Raw genomic sequence first — 20,469 nt, 5'->3', positions numbered from 1 at the left:
CAGAACCCATGCCTGTAGCCGCCCTGCTACCAAAACCTTATCACACAAACCCAATACAGGTTTTCTGGCACACATTTGCAAAAATATTTCAGAATGCCAAACTTGACCTCTGTGTGGCCAGACACTGAGATTTTCCTTCAACCCACTGATTTATTAAGACTTACATGAAAATACTCCATCTTAACATAGTATACATCGCTAGCATTTGAATATGTATTTACAGATTTATTTGAACTTTTCTGAACTGCAATTCTACAACTGATCAACATATCCATAAGTGTCTCATAAACTTTCAAACACTTACATATTTATACATACAGGTTTTGCATATATATATATATAAAAATATTTTTGAGACTCAAGGACTGAGAATAGTCAAAAGGACATTATTGCTACATTTCCATATTTACAAAAACAATGCATAAACCCATTCAAAACAGCAAGCCATCGCAAAATAAGTTTCAAAAATCCCCAAATTATAAAAATATAAATTTTAAGAACGAAAAAACCCAAACCTCTTTCAGCTAAGTGTCTGTAAAGTACCGAGACATCTATAATTATAACAACTAGTTTGTCTACAGTTGCTCTGAAAGCCAACACGTTACAAAAGACCTTTTATATCATTAAACTGAAAATGCTCAACAAGAAGTATGCATAAGAGTGCCTCCAAACAACTGGCTAACTTTGGAAAGGTGCAACAGCCTAAAGTAAGTTCAGTGCAAATGGCTAATTTTTGACTTGAAAGACAGATTCCTGTAACAACCAAATGCACAGTCACAGAAGGAGCGTGGTATTCAACATAACACAAAATATACTACCAGTGTGTGTATTTACAATTACCTTGCATTTGGGCAGTTAGTTACACATTTAAGTTGCATGTAAACTCAACCAAAATCCTGGTAAAGTATAACTTACAGAGTGCTTAAGTGCATTGTAAATAAATAGGTGCTCAGCTAGTACTCTGCCTCTGACAAATGCTTCTCAATGCCTTTACTAATTTCTATGTGACAGAAACAAAGGAAGAACTAGCAGTTTTACCAGTGGGAAGAAGAGGGGTTAGAAGATACCTGGAGCACAACCCTGGGCTCAACAGATACCAACCCCAAAGCCTCGTATCTGTCAAACAAGACTGAAGGGATTCTTTCTTTTATCCCATTTATAAATTCAGTGCTTCCCAGTTAGGCTCTTCTTCATTATGCTCTCTGGAATACTATAGGAAGATGAAACAACTTGGGGCAGGGGAAAATAGCCCTTTCCAGTTAGCATTATCCAAGCCTGCCTGTGGGAAAGTTTCACCTGGGTAGGGCAACATAAACAAAGGGCCCCCAGGAAAGAGTATTTTGCTTCTGCACTTGCTTAGATAAGATGACTCGTTAAACAGCCTCTCCTCCAGACACACAATTTACTGTAAACAGCCCTCCTCCCCTATTCTGACCAACTTGGCAGGGCCCACCTATCTTTGGTGAACACTTCTGGACATGAGCAAAACAAGCACTGAAGCCCTCAGGCTCCCAAGGCAGGGGGGCACAGGAGTGGTTGAGACCCCATGGTGGTGTGATACCCAGCAATGAGCAGCTCCATCCCTGGTGGGGAACAGGCCAGTGGGAAGTAGTGCATACACCCATGGAAACCTTGTGACCGGTTTGCAAGGCTGACAACACAGGTGGAAAATAAAGACGAAGATCCACACTTTTCTCCCCTCCTCTGGTTCAAACCCCAGAGCTCCCAGGAGGGTTTGCTGCTGTGCAGACCAACTGTGAAAGGGTCTCAGACCCTTCAACTCTCTTGCCCAGGTACATACAGCATCCTCGCTGGCTTCCAACCTACGATACCTGACTGGGAAAGATTTGCAGGCTTGGCTGGAATGGAAAGGGGTTTGTAAAGCCATTAGGTTCATATTAGTTTATTTCTTAAATTCAGCAAAACACGATTAACTAGAAAATGACTGTATGCCTCCCAGGCACAGATCCAGAGAAGGATCACTGCAGATTTGGTTTAATCTGCAGTCATCTTGTTCCACACCCTGGCTCAGGATTTCTTTTGTTGCTTTTTTTTTTTTTTTTTTTTTTAAAGTCTTCAGATCTGGCTCTCTACTGCAAATACACACAATATAGCAAAATATATACAGCTTCAGTTAACATTGTAATGATGCCTGTAACCGTGCTCAGCAGATTAAGTTTATGTGTAACAGTGTGTGGTAAAGGACAGTATTACAACAACGTTTCAGCTACACAGTGGTAGTAGTGAGTAAAAGTAAAAGAAATTAATGAAATTGTCCCTCTCTCACCCCCTGCACAGTACAAACAGTTAATACATCTGAGCTCCTCTTCTTCCAGATGCCACTCAAACATCTTCGCGTACCAGGAGAGGCTGAGTAGATGAAGCACTGCTACCCACCGAGTTAATCCTCACCGAGTGATCTGGAGCGTTTCCTTGACTGGAAGGTGGACTTGAGAAGTTCGCATAAACCTGCAGAAGCCAAAGACCAGTGTCAATACTCTGCAGACCACTCCTTCATGCATACTTGAAGAGCTCTCCTTTCCTAGCTTTTTCCCACTGTGTACCACACACCACAGTGGAAGGGTTCCAACACAGGTGTTTTTTTTTTAAATCTAAAGAGAGTTTCAACAGGTCTTGGGCTTAACTACTCTTTTAAAGAATCAAGAACCTCAATCTCAGTTATTAACAACACAGCTTCCAATCGCATGCCAAATTTCAACGGAGCTTGAAAAAATGCAGCTCAGGTTATTACTAAACTCCCCCAGAAACCTCCCTAATACTTCCTTCACATTCTTGCTTTTGTTTCAGTAATGTCTCCACCTGCCAAAAACACACTACAGGATGCAATCGAACACCAGCAGCTTTCAGTTTCCTCTTTTCTCAAATTGTCAGGAAGCCATGTACTCTGTGCCCAAACAAGGCATGCAGAAGGTAAAAGGAAGCTTTATTTTTACAGCAGGTTTTAAATTTACTTTTTAAAACCCCATTAACACTAATGTTATTGCGAGATAAAATCCATGTTTCTGATATGCCTCCAATTTTTCTTTGGATTGTTTTGTCCAGTTACCCTCTCAATAAAAGCTTTTACTAGGGAACGGTTCAAAGAACAGTTAATAGTTTGTCACGACATACCTCCAAGGTCATATAAACAGAGCTAGGGGAAGCAAGTGCGAAGAGGCAGAAGAATACTGAAAACTCAGCCCCTTTGTCCAGAAAGCTTTTCTAATAAAAGCTAAATATACTTCAGTTCTGAGATTTTTCCCAGATTAGTAAAATTTTTCATAGTTTACAATAGGATGAATTTATGTGGTACCATTGCATTTTGTGACACCAAAATTGCTGTTCCAGGTCTATTTTGAGTAAGATACATAAACATGCAAAGAATCTTCTCCAGCTGGTACATTTTGGGTATGGGCTTAGACATCTACTATCTAACAGCACAACTAAGCAGAAGTGAGTAGCTCTACCGCGACTAGCCCTACCACCCAAACTGACAGTGCAAAGCTACATAAATAATAGTGGAAAACTAATTAAGTGCCCGGGCTCCTTTCTTCTCACAACTCTAATCTAAAATCTTGCTTGAAACTGCTTTAACTCCAAAAACCTGATAACCCGTAACTTACCCGGGGGGCATTATCTGAAAGCTGCTGCTCTATCAGCTGTACAATTTGTTTAAACGTGGGTCTCTGTAAAGGATCAGCATCCCAGCAACTCTTCATTATGTCATACCTGCAAAGATACCGAAATTAAGTACAGCTCATCAGGAAATCCTTAGAGCTCTTACCTTGCTACCATTATCATTTGAAAGAAAAGTGTGACCCACTCCTACAGCTTACCTTCTTTAAAGCACTTTTAAGAATAGAAATAGTACTGCTAACACCTGTGCTTGTGACAACAAAGAACTCAATACTAATGGAAGGCTCTGGACACAGTTTTTGACAGCTTGCTAAGTGCCAATCCATTTACAAAACAGTCAATTAAGGATGGCTCATAAAGAAGATCAGTAGCCAGTCCTCTTGCTGTCAGTACAGCACAAATGCAGATGCTGTAGAGTCTGGTGATACATCTCAGAGACTGCTTTATCTGAATTAAAAATGTTTAATTACATTCTGTGATCTCTCAATAATTTATTGACACAGAGCAGATGCCATGACAAAGTGATCAGATGGCACAAGGCATGAGTGTATTTCATTGCTTGTAACAACACAGGCATGTATTCTGCTAGTTAAGAGTACATGAATTTAGAACGTGAAAAGAACTTTGAAAAAAAAAGACAATGGAGCAGTGCAGTGAGCCTTAATGCAAGAATGGAAGCTTCTCTTCTTCTGCATCTTTTCTGATGTTTGGTGATTATAGGTGCTGGTTGCTCACTTACATTTCAGGTGGTGCACACTCAGGGCTGAACATTCGGTATCCCTCCTTGATCATTTTATAGAACTTAGAATCCACAGGCATCCCTGGATATGGGCTACTTCCTGTTGAGAGACCGTGTGAGCAACATGATTTCTGCATCCTCAGTAAAACCAAGATGAAACAGAAATACCCTGAAGTACAGATCTTGAAGGAGCTTACCTAAAGAAAAGAGCTCCCAAAGCAATATCCCGTAAGACCAGACATCACTCTCAAAGGTGTAGACACAATTGAAAATACTTTCAGGTGCCATCCACTTCACAGGAAGACGAGCCTTTCCAGGGAGAAGGAAATAAATTAAGACAATGGACATAAGGCATACAAAATTTACATGATAAAATTAACCTTTTCTACTTCTTACATGCTTTAAATACTCATTAAATCAAGAAACACAAGTATCCAACCAAAAATGGAAATCTCAGCATTTTAAAGCCTCCAAGTGATCAATCTTTCTGTGGGTCTACCAAACTCAATGCAGTTCCTTGCACTCTGATTTTCTGTATACAGTGTGATTCCCTTAGTCTTGTTTATAAGGAATGGCAGGAAGTCAGAGCAAAATAATATCTATGACCATGGCATGGTTCCTTATGCAAACATGCAAGTCTGCTTCCATGGACTGGCTACCATAGGCACACAAATGAGATTCACATAGTCAAGATGCTTCGAGGCTTTAATCAACAGTTAAGACATTCACTTTAGCTCCTCACTGTATCAGAAAGAAAAAGAAAATACACATGAAGGATGTATCTATATATTGACATACAAATTTTGGGCAGGGGTGTTTATCTGCTTGAGGGAAGGAAGGCTCTGCAGAGGGATTCTGACATACTGGATTGATGGACCAAGGCCAATTGTGTAAGGTTCGACAAGGCTAAGTGCCAGGTCTTGCACTTGGGTCACAACAACCCCATGCAGCACTACAAGCTTGGGGAAGAGTGGCTGGAGAGCTGCCTGATGGAAAAGGACCTGGGGGTTTTGGTGGACAGCTGCTTTAATATGAGCCGGCAGTGTGCCCATGTGGCCAAGAAGGCCAATAGCATCATGTCTTGTATCAGAAATAGTGTGGCCAGCAGGACTAGGGTAGTGATCATTCCCCTGTACTCAGCACCGGTGAGGCTGCAGCTTGAATACCGTGTTTGGGTTTGAGCCCCTCACTACTAGGAAGACACTGAGGTGCTGGAGTGTGTCCAAAGAGCAACGAGGCTGGCGAAGGGTCCAGGGAACAAGTCTTATGAGGAGTGGCTGAGGGAACTGGGATTGCTTAGCCTGGAGAAAAGGAGGCTCAGGGAAAGCTTTACCACTCTTTACAACTACCTGAAAGGAGGTTGTAGTGAGGGGGGCGTTGGTCTCTTCTCCCAAGTAAAAAGTGATAGGACAAGAGGAAACAGCCTTAAGTTGCACCAGGGGAGGTTTACACTGGATATTAGGAAAAATTTCTTCACTGAAACGGTTGTCAAGCATTGGAACAGGCTTTCCAGGGAAGTGGTGAAGTCACCATCACGTATTCTAAAGACATGTAGATGTGGTGCTTAGGGACATGGTTTAGTGGTGGACTTGGCAGTGCTAGGTTAACAGCTGGACTTGGTCTTAAAGGTCTTTTCCAACCTAAACAATTCTATGATTTTTCGTAAGTTTGTGTGGGAACAGGCATCCCTTGGGAATGCTTACTGGAGCAGAAGAAAGGGCACAAAAAGCCTTTGGATTTGCTTCCACCTTCCTCTCCCTGCTCTGCCCTTTCCTTGTCTGACTGTAGGACTTTGTAAGGCTTCTGTTCTAAGCATCTGTCCTGCTGTGGGAGAAAACAGATCTCTTCCTCTTAAGTGATCTTGCAACATTGTGTCCAAAGATATATTTCAACTATACTATAAGGAAAAGCCTTGATGTCTTCTAAGGAAAGAAGACCCAACAGAAAGTGAGATAAACAGAAAGGAAAAGAAATGAAGTGGAGGAAAGGCAGCATGGGCTGGCTCACTAGAGAGACAGTCAGAGTTATTTATTTCCTGAAAAACACAGACATCAAACACCCTTCCTGGCCAAGCCCCCAGCTGCTGTCAGCAACACTGCCTCCCAGTAGTGTCCATGGCCAGTGATGCCCCAGTGTTCCTGATAAATCAGCTTTAAGATCAGGCCAGATGCAACTAGACACCTCCTGCAGCCACTGCTGCCTCTCTCCCCAGAGAGCTGCAGCCTATCCTCCTCTGACCCTTTCAGGTGATGTAAAATCCTGTTCTCAGGAAACTCAGGAAATTTAAAGGGTAGCCTAGACAAGTAAAAATTAATTACTTACTGCCTGCTTTCCTCCTGAACTGCTGGTCTGCACTTCCCACTCCCAGGAGCCTTGACTGATCAAGCAGCTCTTGATCTGACCATGAGCCTGAAAGCAGCTTTCTTAACACTAAATGCCACTCAATTATTTTGCCAGGACAGCCATTCCTGAATTATTTCAGCTCCTATTGTTCCCTAATCTCAACTTCTAGGCACCCAGTGGCTGCCATCAACATTGGTTTTGAAAACAAGCAATAAACCCAACTCTCCCATAGCCTAAAATAGGGATGTTCTAGGTACCTGGGACATCAGGGACTGCTGGATGACAGCAGAGCAGTGGAGATATCTGAGATACTTGAGGTGCCATGGACTAACTGAGGTTAACTGAGCATGGCAAACCACTTCAGTGAGAAACACTCAGGTGTGGGATTTTCCCTTTTCGCCAGTTTGCCCGAAGCCAGGATGGGCAAGCTTCATTTCGTGTGTTGTCAAGTCCCTAACTAACAACCAGTCCCTGATCATGAGGCACCCAGCTGGGCTGGGAAGGAGGGCTGCCTTGTTAAACATGGATCTTCTCTCCCCATTACAGGGTTTGAACTATAGGTTAAAGCTGTGTTTGTTATACATACAAGGTTAAAATCTGTATATTGAATCAGAGAAACCAAGGCTTTTTTGCCTCCTACTATGCTCTAATCAGTGAATTTACACTTCAGAATTCATTTTCCATTGTCTGAGTGATGCTTTATAGCAAACAATAGGATGCAAACCCCTGATTATTTAGGTATTTTTAAAATAAACTATTTCAGTAATGGACAAATATAGCAATGGCCAGAGAAAAAAAGTTTCAAAATAATTGTATTTAGGATTGGGCTACCAGAATATTCCAATGGCAAAACTTGCAATTACTCACAGAGATGCAGCTTTTAGTATGTTCAGATAAAACAGAAAGACTGGGCATTATACTGGTGCCACAAAAACATCTCCTCCACTACAACATATATTCAGATACCAGCACCTTTTTTTCCAGTGTAACAACATGTATATACCAAGGGTTTTTATCAGCACACACATCTATATCAGCAATCACCCCTCCTAATGTTCCTGGCCAGCAGGGATATATATCATAGTTGAGAAATTTAGATTTCTGCCTGAGACTTTTCTTTCCAAGTCAAGATAACAGAAAATCCCCTAACTTAGAGCAGGTGGATAAAATATCATATATACTTACATTTCCTTTGACCACATAATTTGAATCATTCCTTATATCTCTTGCCAGGCCAAAGTCACAGATTTTTGTTATTCGACCATGAGTGAGAAGAATATTTCTTGCAGCCAGATCCCTATGAATGCACTAAATAACAAACAGACAAACAAAGCTATTTTATAGTATCTGTATCAGGCTGTTGCTTGGATATGTGCTTACTTAGCTATATTAGTTACTGCATTATGCATTTTATGGCAAGCTGAAAGTCATAATGAAGCCATGTGTTAATAAGCTTACTCAGATGATTAAACATTCTGGTGTAGTATCTTTACTATCATGACATTGATTCACATGGTTAAGGTTGTCTATGCATTTATTTTAGAAAAGACCACTTGCAGTCACTTTGAATTTTCTAGAGTTTCCCATTTGCAGCTAAAGTTTAATATACTTTTTCTCTGTCTTTTTATCAAAAAATCACTGGCTTGTTTCCTAACACTGGACACATAAGGGGAAAATGTGGTTTGTTTCCAAAATGTGGTTTGTTTCCAAAAATTATTCCAACTTTTTATTAAGTAGCTATTGTGGTCGAGGAGAAAGTGTTGAAAGGCTAAAAATAGAGAAAATTATGGTAACGACTTCAAAGCACACAAGCTAGGCAACTGAATTCCATTTCAAAAATACTCGTCTGGAAGACCTGAATGATTAAGTACCTAGGAAAGTTTTGCAAGCAGGCCTATATATTTTAAAATACTGGAAATTTTCACATGTCAGTATCTTTCAATAAATAGTCATGTATTTGGTGACTTACACTCCAGTTTTTATTTGAGAAGTGTGCATGTGTTTGTAACTGCAGCTCCAGAAGGGTGCCCCAGTTTCCCAGTAGCTGCATTTTTTTTGTATGCAACTGTGGAGTCCACATGCATTTCTTAGAGAATGAAAGTAGTTCTCTAACAAAATGATCTCTTTATCCATCTGGTAAGGAGAGCATTAAGCTCCTGCTTTACTGATGGTATATAATAAGCAGGCCACAGCTTTCAAAAAAATAGCTGAAGATAGTTCATTTTTTTCTCATTTTTTCCCTTAAAATACAAAACTTTAAAAGTTCTCTACAAAAAATGACTTTAAAAAATCAAGAATTATACAAATCTAACTCAGAAAATTATAACTGCAGGTTGCATAAGCAACTTAATTTCTGTCCCTTTTGTACGCTTACATGACAATTATTGTCTCAGGGAACTCTGTTCCCCTCCCAATCCAACATATTCTTCACTTTGCATATGAAAATTGCTGCACTTGAAGCCGTAAACTGAAGGAATGGCCAAGCATCCACCATGGATGCACAGAGGCTGGAGCACTTCCCTTATGTGGACAGGCTGAGAGAGTTGGGGTTGTTCAGCCTGAAGAACAGAAGGCTCTGGGGGCACCTTATAGTGGCCTTCCAGTACTTAAAGTGGGCTACAGGAAAATGAGGAGGGAATCTGTATCAGGGAGTGTCGTGATGAGTGCAGTGATAAGACGGTTTTAAACTGAAAGAGGGCAGACCTAGACTAGATATAAGGAAGATACTCTTTACTGTGAGGGTGGTGAGACACTGGAACAGGTTTCCCAGAGAAGCTGTGGTGCCCTCTCCCCGGCAGTATTCAAGGCCAGGTTGGACGGGGCTTTGAGCAACCTGGTCTTGTGGAAGGTGTCCCTGCCCAGGGCAGGGGGGGGTGGACCTAGATGACCTTTAAGATCCCTTCCAACCCAAATCCTTCTATGATTCTATGTCTCTGCTTTGTTCCTCCAGAATCAGTGCAGTTTGCAATGAATAAAGACTTTGTTCATTGGAGGAAGCCCTGTCTTGTGATTAAGGCACCGGGTGCTTAGTAAGAGATCCCCCCAGGACAGGCTCTTATCCTGACTCCTGCACAGAGGCACTATATTAGTTACAATGTTGACATGCTCAATGGCATTTTTCCAATAAAATGTAAGAACCATAAGTATGGCATAATTATGATCTTCTTAAGACTTGTATTCTTTATAAAACCCTTTCTGTTCTGCAACACCTCTCCTACAAAACCCGGAGTAATGTCTATTACACTCAGGGTAGCCAATGAAGATTCTCTGTGGGTCTCTAGACTGATTTTATCTTTCCAGAAAATTAAAAACCAAGACATACCCTGTGCATTAAGCCATACTGCTAAAAAAAAACCAAAAAAGCACACACAATGTGATAGTTCCCCTGTTGAAAGAAGTTCTGCATGAGAGCAGTAGCGAGTGCAGCATTAAAACTCAAGCAAATAGATGGCTTTGCAGCTGTCTTCATACTGTTCTTTAGTTTATAAACTCTCCAGCAGTGTCACAGAGAGTAAATCTTAAACTCTTGAGATTTAATTGTTTTAGAAGGTGTTCACATGCTGAGTTTCTGGTTCTTTCCCGAATTCCATTTAATTCCTATACAGCAGAGTAAAGTAATAACTCCTTGGGGTTCCTATGTGTTTCACTGCCTTCAAAGCCATCAGCAGTTCTCATGAAACTATCTGTGTGCTCCAGGAAATGAAGAAAGGGCTGAAGATCAAACCCCTAAGAGGTACCACCCAAGCTAGGCAGGGTTCAGCTGCACCTGCTGTCTCCCAACACATGACATAATTAATCAGTGGAACCTCGAGGTGCAGCAAACATACTTGCTGCAATTCTACTCTGTCTCTTGTCTTGGTATTTATATGAATAGTTTCTGTTCATGAGTAAGGCCACTTATTCTACTACCCTGAACTGTGGATATGCAATAGCACTGTCTCACGTTGACTTCTGTGCACCCTATATTATGTTTTATGGGATATAAACCATCACTTTTGGCCAATGAGCACAGTATAGAACTCCTACATTAGCCAAAGTTTCAGGTATGAGAAGGAGCATATCACTTTGCAGTGCTTGTTGAAAAGAACACAGAAATATTCAGCTTTTAAACATGTGGATCACATTAAAACACTGAAAGTGATGGTAAAGGAAATCAGAACTCTACTGGTTCTGTCCAGCTCTGAAAAATTCTTAACTTACATTTTTGGAGGCAAGGAAGCTCATGCCCTTTGCCACCTGGTAAGAAAAGCTTAGTAGATCTTCAACATCTAGAGCAAGTTCATCATCTTCTGACATAGAAAGGGTAACATCCTGATCGGTGTAGGATCCTATGCAATATAAACAACAGCTTCTGAGTGCAGCAAGTGCAATCATTTAGAAAGAGTTGTCTTAACATTAAACAAAACAATGATCTGAATAAGTACCCGACTAGAGTCTTGCAAATAGCTCATCACCAAAAAGCAAAACCAAATCCTGATACTCCATTTAAGTGTGGAGAAAGACAAGACACTGTAATTTAGCATATTGTTCTTTCTCAAGCCTTCTCATATCAATTAATGAGTTTTCATTGTCTCCATCCATGAAAGAAAAGTATGATTAAACAAAAAATCCATGAAGCCCTTCTCTCTGCACTCCCAAGAACAAGTAAAATTCCTTGCCACTACACTCACCAGACTTCACTGGTCGTTTTTTATCAGCTTTTGGGGGGACTGCATATGATACTCCTGGTTTCATGTCCATGTATTCATTGGCAACATCACTGTAGAGGCAGCAGATGAAATGAAACACAGTTTAATGAAAAAGGTCTCAAAAGTCATCCAAACAAAAAGCCAAAGTTATGTCCACCTTCTGAATATAATGCTTTACAAATGACCAATAGATTGGAAACTCATAGGTGTGTAAAAAAAAATGAGGAAAGGCCTGTACAGAATGTGAGGTTTTTCAGTACAGCTAACAATACATCTCAAAGTTTGGAGTTTAGCTCAGGTGATCAAACAAAACCTTTCATACATATATTGTTTATCCAGACCTTATTCTCTATAAATTAACATGCAGATGTTTCACAGGATCTGTTAGTGCTTCCTTCTGCTTAGGCCAACTTTTACCAGAATATTTAAGCAACTCAAGGGGCAATTGCAATGCAGAAGACAAATGGTAAAAAATGTTAAATTCAGAGATTCCCAAGTTCCATAGGGTATTCGTATGTATTTTGAAAAATCAGCTGAGGCTTGGGACAGCCATCTGCTACATTTTTTTAAGTTTTCTTATTGCTATATATAATTCAAATGTACAGATTTTCATACTATATGTTTTATAAATATAGTTAGGCACCTTTAGAAATGATGGATATGTTTTGGCATTTTTCACTTTATTGCCATTAGAACTCATATATATATAGCCCTTCCTTAGCCTGAAATATCTGTTTAGTTTATGAACAATAAAAGCAACCACAGAGCTAACATGAAGAGGAGTAATGAGATCACCACTATCTTTAGTCACCACCAGAAACATATCTGACACATTTAGCAGCTGCAACTTTACAGTGAATACTAATATGAGAGTTTATGGTAGATACTCCCCCATTAATACCTCAATTTACAAAATGTGCTCGAACAGTGAGATTCCTTCACTGAAAAGAGGGAACACCACCAATGGAAAATCACAGTTTTGTGTTCATCAAATCAGTGGTGCCAACCTCTCTGGGGCGTCACCAGCTACTCATGTATTACCACAGTACAAACAGCTTCATCAGTACTACATTTTGCTGGGACAAAGGACTTTACTACCTCCTAAGGGTCTGCCTTGTTCTTTTGTGTCTGTCAACACAAAGTAATGGTCCCGCTGGGGTAATAAATAAGACTAAAAATAAAAATGGGCAGGTATTGTAACAGCCTCTAGGTTTGGTAAGTTATGTCTCCCTCACTTCACAAAAGGAAGGAGTGAGCAGGAAATCTGCTTAGAAACATACTTGGAAGGAGCTCTGGGCAGGTATCTAAAACAGAGCAGTTAAAAATACATGGATGAAGTAACTGAAAAAAAAACAAAGTACAAGAGCAATTTCAGAAGTGTGACATGGGCCGTGTCATCATAAAATCTAGTGAGCTATTGGAGGCAGCTTGCCTCTGATACTGTAAGGTGGGGGTTTGATTTTGTAAGAATTCATTTCTGAAGGCAGGAACTTCGGAGAGTTCAGAGTATTAACACCCCAACACTGGGGAAACCGTCATTAAAGCTGCTAAATGAGCACTGTCGATGTTTAACAGGAATGATAAACACAAACACATACAAAAATTGGAGCCAAGGAGTTGCATGAAATAACTACAGGAAATTTGATAAAGAAGTAAAAGAGAGAGTGTATACAATCAATCGCGCTCTTTTAGAATAAACCACCCACTGTACAAATCATCTAATTAAATTGTTTCCTTGCACAGCAAAGAATCTTCAAAGCCTTCTGTTATGAAAGGTTTCTCCACATCTCTTATCCCTAATAAACTCTGATATCTCCTCCTCCCCAATATTCTAAAAACACAAGTATGTTTCAGAAGGTCATACTTACGCTGCAGGCTCTGTCTGATGCAAAAGGTTCTCATAAACTGCTGTTTCTGCATGTTCTTCATGTTTTGGACAAATAAATGAATCTCGTTTCCGTCTCAGAAAATTTAAAAGATCACCATAGCAACAATATTCTGTAATGACCAGAGTGGGACCTGTAGATGTACATGAGGTTGAGAAAGCAGGTAAGTATTGTTTTTAAAGTAGAAAAACTTAAATAAAGATAGCATTCAACCAAGCGCACAGGCTGGACTATTAAAAATCACACTGCCTAGCACTGTCTGGACGTGAGAAGTTATAGAAAAGTAACCCATCATCTTCCTTTTCACAGATCAGCAACTATGGTCCAGCTAAAGCCGTGTCACTCCCAATTAATTTCCCCCCCACCCCCGCCAACAGCATTGCATTGTACAAAAATTAAACAAATAAGTCTTTTTTTCTCTTTCTTCATGTGATAATGTTTCTGGCCAGACACATCTGTTTGATTTTGCTCACTTCCTGAAGGAAGTTATTTGTTCCAAATGTTAAGAGTAATTCAAGCTTCAAACATTAATCCTTTTGATTCACTTCTGTTTACAGTAGAGCTTCACACTCCTTCAGTAATGTTTTGGAAATGATGTAGAGTGTTATATTCTGCAGTGTAATAGGAAAAATCACTCAAACAGAACAGCCGGCTGCGACAGAAAACTACATTGCACAAGGTCTTAGAATATTAAAATGAAATCGGAAAGGAGAATCAAGTCATCTCCAGCTCAGTTGTTTATAGATCAAATATATGTTTTCTGAGTGAATGACTCCAGCTATGGCCCTTGAATATGTAATTGCACAGCGTGTTATTTCATCTGTAAGGTTATTCTAATGTACCACCGTTTACTAACCTCACTAGTTTATTTCCATTTTTCTGCAGTTAAAAATTTTAGCTTTCATAATAGCAAAAGCAGTGTTTGTGGCAGGATTTACTTACAGAGGCTACATTTTTTTCAGGCCAGTGAGTCTACTTTGTCGACTGCTTAAAATCATTGAATGTATTTTTAAATCATTAAATGTGAAAGTGAGAAATGTTTTGCCTCCATCTAAAGCTATGAATTTTTACAAGTTTCTTTTCTTTGAAAAATGAAGCAAAAACTTAAAGTGCAAATCTCTGTATAAGAAGCAATAGCATCTTTCATATTGAAATGCACATAAATTAAAAATACAGGACTGCATTACTCTGTATTGACACTTCAGCTGTTTCATAGCTTTTACTATGTTCAAACCCAAGCTTATTCAGTTTGTGAAACATTTGGGTTGTGCAATAGTTTATTTGGAAAATTCTTTTTCTCAACTTTCTGCTGCTTAGAATTTGTAACTTCAGTGGTGCCTTAACAGATACATTTACAGTTTAAACAGAAGGCTGGGAGACTATACAAGACAGGCCTGTCGACTTCACCTTGGATACCAACAAGTAACCAGTTCACATATCTTATCTTGTTTGTGAAAAACAGCGTGGCTGAGGAAAAAACTTATGCTGTACATTTTGTCATCTCTCAAGAAGAAAGTGCACAATGGCTCACGTGACAGAGAATAACAGCAACCTTCCTACTCCTGCTAGAGTGGTCTCATTACTGCTTTTAGTATGATTCAGAAATTCACAGGTGATAATCATGATGACCTGCAACCTGCCTAAGCAAGAAACGTATTTAAGATTTCTATACTTAGCTGCACCAGCTTCACAAGGTTCCTCCTTCTAGCAATAAAAAAGGAACAGAAATAATCAATAATCTGTTGATAAACCCACCTCCAATAGTGCAAGCTCCAAGCAGATTCACGATATTAATGTGGTTTCCAAGGTAACTCAGCACTTTAAGCTCTGACATCAAGGCTTCTCTTTCTGTTAAATGGGCACTTGCTGCAAAACAAAGCACAATGTTCAGTATGTAACATACTGACCAGAAGGAAGCAAGAAAAAATTGTACAGTATATTAGAACAACTTACTTTTCAACATCTTTACTGCTACTGTCATAGCAGCATCAGATTTAAATAGACCATAAGCAGTGGCTTCAACAACTTTTCCAAAAGCTCCAGCACCAAGTGTTTTACCTAATAAAGCAAAACAAAAGACTCTGTAACAACTTGGGGCACTTCTTCCTGAAGGGTTCAACATTTTATTTTATGGTATCAAGGAATTTATTGTAGATACACCTGCTTGGTTTTTGTCCCAAGGTTAAGTATGAGCAATTATCACTATTCGCATTATTGCACTTCTTTTTGACAAAGTCATGCTGTGTTTGACCAGTCTCATATGAGACCTGAAGGTTTCACCTTGGAGATGAAGTTAAATAAATTTAAACTAACCAAAACTCAACCGGTTTCTAGGAAATTCCCATTTGTGATCATAAGGAAGTTGCGTTGGGTCTATGTAAACATAGTTGTTTCCATTTATTTCTTCAACAACTTTCCACTGAACTTCATATTTGGGTTTCTGGAAAAGAAAGAGAACAGCTGTCACTACCAAGGCCTCCAAAGGCAGCTCACACACTTTCATGATTCAGGCAGAGTGGCTTCTGATTTTACCTGTAAGTATATGTACACCAGGATCATGACTATGATGCACATCAGTCCTGCAGCGACTCCAAATGCGATCAGTAAAGGGGTGAAAAGGGTATGGGTACGGATTTGTTCTGGAAAGAAACAAGAGAAAATTCTGCTTAAACACTGAACAAGAAAAACTGTATTAAAAAGATGCAAGTGAAAACCTTTCCTTAGTTATTCCTTGTGAAACACAGTCTGGGGTTCTGACTTTACCAGATGTGCTACAGGTATATCTCAATGGCTTTTCTGAATGAGCTGTGGGGGTTAGAGCTGGCAAAGAAATCATCCAATTTGTTGCCTCGGAAGTCTCCGCTTCATCAATTCAGGAGACATAACACCAAGATCAATTAAGGCAAGGGGTTTGCATGATCTCAGTCAAGTTACGTTCAAGAAAGAAGCTTTCTTCTGAAGCCCTAATTTCTTCTTTTTTTTTGCTCTTGCTCCTCCCAGTATGATGTCTACAGCACAGTCTGTACAAGTAGAGGTTGTGCCAAGTAGCAAAGGAATACCATTCCAGTAAAACCCATCTGCCCCAAATCTGGCTTATTTGTTTATATGTTATATCTGGGTGTAACAGAAAAAAGAAGCAGCAGAACATTTGATTTTGCAAAGAAGAGCACAGATTTACAAACACATTTTGAGTCATCTATGTTCTAGTGCTTTTTTTTACCCCACAGACCCACAAATACTGCTACAAAACTCATAAGCCCTTTTGCAGTATGTTGTTGTTACTGCTTTTACAACAGCATGGCCCTTAGGCTCCAGGCAAGTTCAGGACTGCATTTTTCCCGAGACATTGTAAAAGCAAAAAAAATGCAGTCTTTCCTTGAAAATGATGGCCTAAATAGTCAAAACATATGACAGGAAAAGAAAAGGGGGGGGGGGGGGGAAGCCAGTGTAATGCTGTAGGTGGTTTGTCCCTCTGCTGCACAGACAGAAGAAAACCAGCTATATACTGCACTGCAGATCTAGAGCCATAAAGAGACAATACCACAATACTCATTGAAAAATTAAAGCAATGCTTTGACAGGCGGAACAAGTAGTGTTATCATATGCTCAGCCACAGTACTGTAAACTTTCTTATGGCAAAGGTAAACCACTTAAAATCCTCTTGCAGAAAGAGCTAAACGGCACCCACGTTTTATGGTCTCATTCACTCCAGCCATTACCTTTAATAGCAAAGTTGAAGAAAGCAGAGCTCCTGTCCCCATTGCTGGAAGCCTCGCAGCACACGGTGCCGGTGCTCCTGAACATGCTGGCGTTAATGGTGCTTTCAACCAGGATTCGTTCAAATGATGGCACTGATGAATTTGTGTAACTGATTTTGACATCCATGGGGGATATTGTTGGTGAATCAAAACACCTGGGAGAAACAATACTGACAGTTACCTGCCATGGATTGCTACCTAGAATGGATGACAGGTCCTGCTGTCAAGGCAGATAATCACTGCCAGACCATCAAATAACTAAACAACACTGCTCTACAAAGGGGTTCATCTGAAGATCTTATCCTCAAAACTTAGCCTACTCACAATATCTCACTGTCTTCACTGTAATGGGGGAAATAGATACATACACCAAGCCTGACCCAAATGGACACCATGCGGTCTTTGCATTTGCTTTTGGCTAGAGATACCTACAGGTCTGTAAGCTCGTTATGGGTTTTGTACCATTTAACCTGTACCTCCAACTTCAGCATTGAACAGCTGTAGTCTATTAACTACTCTTGAAAACTTTCCCTAACAAAAAAATCCATGATGTACATACAACACCGTCAAGCTTATATGCAGCCAGAAAATAAGAGTTCTGTTCTCTCAAGATGCTGCCTCCCCTTCATATGTCACATATTTACTACATGAGCACAGAGTTAAGAGTAAAAACCAGTGCAATTTAAAAAAAAATTAAGGAAATAATTGTTTCAGGCATAAAACAAATTATGCAGGTGGGAGACCCATGACTGGCTAGTACAATCATGGTGGAAGTCAACCAAAACCTTTAAACATGCTCCACAGATGCTCACTTCACAGTGAAATTCTACAATTGTTTTAGAAACAGGTAACTAGACATCAGGTTTTATTCATAACAACTCTGGACTTGTTTACTTGTCATATGCTTCATGTGAATAGAAATGTAATTACTTCATGTCTTGAAAAATTATATCATTACACAATAAAACAAAAGATAACAGCCATATTCACAAGTGATTCTGCAACTGTCACTCTGTGAAATTGCATACAGAACGTGTGTCATCTGGGGGCAAATTGATACAAACCTGAACTAGCCTGCAGCAGAGAGAAAGTCTGGCTTTTACTTTTCTGCAGCAGAAAATGCTGGTTATTCCCCTTTCAAGGATGGAATGCAAAAGGGAATAATGAAACATACCCCTGCCTTCCCTCAAACGACTACAAGTAATGTAATGCCAAAAATTACGAAAACAGTGATGCAACACTTGAAAATAACTATTACCAAGTCATTTTATGTTCTTAATTTTTAATTATAAATTGGGTGTATTGTATCTAGAATAACCTTTGGAGACACCGGTTAACTTAACTCACCTCTGCTCAGTTCCTGGGCAAAAATACCAGTATATGGTAGGGGCTGGGAATCCAGCTGCTACACACTGGAGAATACCATTGCTAAGTATATCCAGAGTGAGAATCTCTGGTTTTGCTGCAATAAACAAAAACGAGAGTCACACATTAGGGGAACACAGAATTTGCACTGCCATTTGCTCTTCACTCCAGCAATTTATGTGCATCATCGTCTGTGGAACTCCTCAGGTGAACAGAGCTTTGCATGTTCAAAGGTCTTGGGGTCTGAAATGGTGTCCTACTAGCACTGACCATCTGTGAAAATATCAGTTCTTACACTGTATGCTTGGGTTGGATTTCAGAAGAATACCCTACCTTCACCAAGTATTTGGTTTGATGAAAGATCCTAAACCAGCAAAGCTTAGACAACCCAAAAGAAGTGTGTGCTTGGAACAACACTGCAGTTCCCATTCCTGCACAGCGTGACTTTATGTGCCTCTAAAAAAAGGACAGTTTCTTCACAGTTACAAGCATACTAAATCTGTCAAACCACATCCCTCTTACATCTGCCCTGTGTATTAAATATTACCACCGCAGCCAGAAAAGGAACTACAGTGCAAGGCAACTAGTGCAGACCTCCCCATCCCTGCAGAGGATGTATGTCTCTCTCTGATACTGCTACTGAAACGCCTGACTGCCTGACTCCCTGAAACCCTGCACATAGAGGAAGTTAATATTTGGCTGAATGTATTAGCTTTCCAAATGATAATTTGTGATTGCTTTGGTAGTTTAGAAAGCAATCCAGCCAGCCGATGCCTCCTGCCATGTCCTGCAGTCGGTTCAAGGAGCTACCGTTTCAGGTATGGCAGGAAACCAGAGCAATCAGACAGACTTTACAGTCGTAAGTGCAATATCACAGGCTTCAAACAAGGGTACCACCAACACAGCAACATGGTTTTCTTGGTGAAACTTGAATTAGATGCCTTATTTCCCACAACTACCTTAGCTTCCTTGCAAAATCACCCAAAAAGAAGTTAATGGAAAAACCATGCTATACTGCAATGATGCCACTCACCTGACAGGTACAAGTTAAGAGTTTATTATCCGTTAATACTTTACAGAAATGTAAGATGAACTTCTAATATTCTAGAAAGTAGCGAAGCTACATAGACTACAGTAGGAAAATGCAGACTTATTTCAGATAAAATCCACGTACAAAGACTGCACGGTGTTAGTTTTTAATGAATATTCTACTTGCTGATTAAATTAGAGGCAATAAAGCACACGTATACTCTTAATCACATAGCATCTCCTCATGACTCACGCTACAAGAACCAAATGTTCTTTCATTTCTAAATCCGCATGTTGTGTTTTATGCAAACGACCAAGAACCAAACATTGTTGCAAAATGTTGAGATGGGTTTTCAGCATTACTCATTTGGTGAGGAACTTCTTGAGAGCACACAGCATCTCGCCCAGCCTCAGTGTTCATGGAATACACGTAACTCACATTTTGAAACTCATATCAAAATGGTTGGATTGCAAAATTGTAATTCACTAATCTACTACCCTTGTGCAATTTGTTTAGGTATATGCAATTTTTTAGGCTACATTACAACACAGTGTAACTCAAGAAATGAGAGAAATGAAAAGTCAAATGTAAGAGGAATATGAACATTAAGCCCCAGAAAAAATATGGTGCCAAAGTTGGGTTGCATCTACCATCTCCTGACTTTGAGTGATGAAACAAAAATGTCCACGTTAGTAAAAACCTCGTGCAATAAAAGCTGTCCACATGGCCATGAGTCCACCCTGCAGCAACGGAGGGTGACAACAGGCTGCACAGGGTTAACACACATCCAGCAGCCCGGGCAGAGTGGTCCCGCCCTGGGGCCACGAGAAGCACAGCTGCAGCTGCTGAGAAGCAGAGCTGACCCCAGAGCAGCTCCACCAGCGATATGCCTGATGAAGTGCTTTGATGTGGCGATTAGCCTGATCAGCACACACACACACACACACCCCCATCAGGGAGGGCTCCCAAGCCTCCCTGGCTCAGAGAAATTAAGGGATGCGTTTCACTTGGGTGTGTTTCATTT

General features: G+C 40.1%; 1 protein-coding gene across 1 annotated transcript in view; it reads right to left on the bottom strand.

Annotated features, from left to right (window-relative positions):
- Positions 1–212: 212 nt before the first annotated feature.
- Positions 213–20,469, bottom strand: part of KIT (KIT proto-oncogene, receptor tyrosine kinase) — a 56,178-nt gene continuing 35,921 nt past the window's right edge. The window contains exons 8-21 of the mRNA XM_074904831.1: positions 18,398–18,512; positions 17,012–17,205; positions 15,825–15,931; positions 15,606–15,732; positions 15,246–15,350; positions 15,048–15,158; positions 13,275–13,425; positions 11,389–11,477; positions 10,919–11,046; positions 7,904–8,026; positions 4,573–4,684; positions 4,376–4,475; positions 3,624–3,729; positions 213–2,469 (exon numbers count right to left, since the gene is read on the bottom strand). Coding sequence (XP_074760932.1) covers positions 2,344–2,469; positions 3,624–3,729; positions 4,376–4,475; positions 4,573–4,684; positions 7,904–8,026; positions 10,919–11,046; positions 11,389–11,477; positions 13,275–13,425; positions 15,048–15,158; positions 15,246–15,350; positions 15,606–15,732; positions 15,825–15,931; positions 17,012–17,205; positions 18,398–18,512 — 1,694 coding nt within the window. The 3' untranslated portion in view covers positions 213–2,343. The remainder of the gene's footprint in view (positions 2,470–3,623; positions 3,730–4,375; positions 4,476–4,572; positions 4,685–7,903; positions 8,027–10,918; positions 11,047–11,388; positions 11,478–13,274; positions 13,426–15,047; positions 15,159–15,245; positions 15,351–15,605; positions 15,733–15,824; positions 15,932–17,011; positions 17,206–18,397; positions 18,513–20,469) is intronic.

Source organism: Athene noctua, chromosome 4, assembly GCF_965140245.1.
Source record: "Athene noctua chromosome 4, bAthNoc1.hap1.1, whole genome shotgun sequence".
Taxonomy (NCBI): Eukaryota; Metazoa; Chordata; class Aves; order Strigiformes; family Strigidae; genus Athene; species Athene noctua.
Note: the sequence above shows the minus strand (reverse complement) of the source record. Positions and strands in the feature narration are given on the sequence as shown.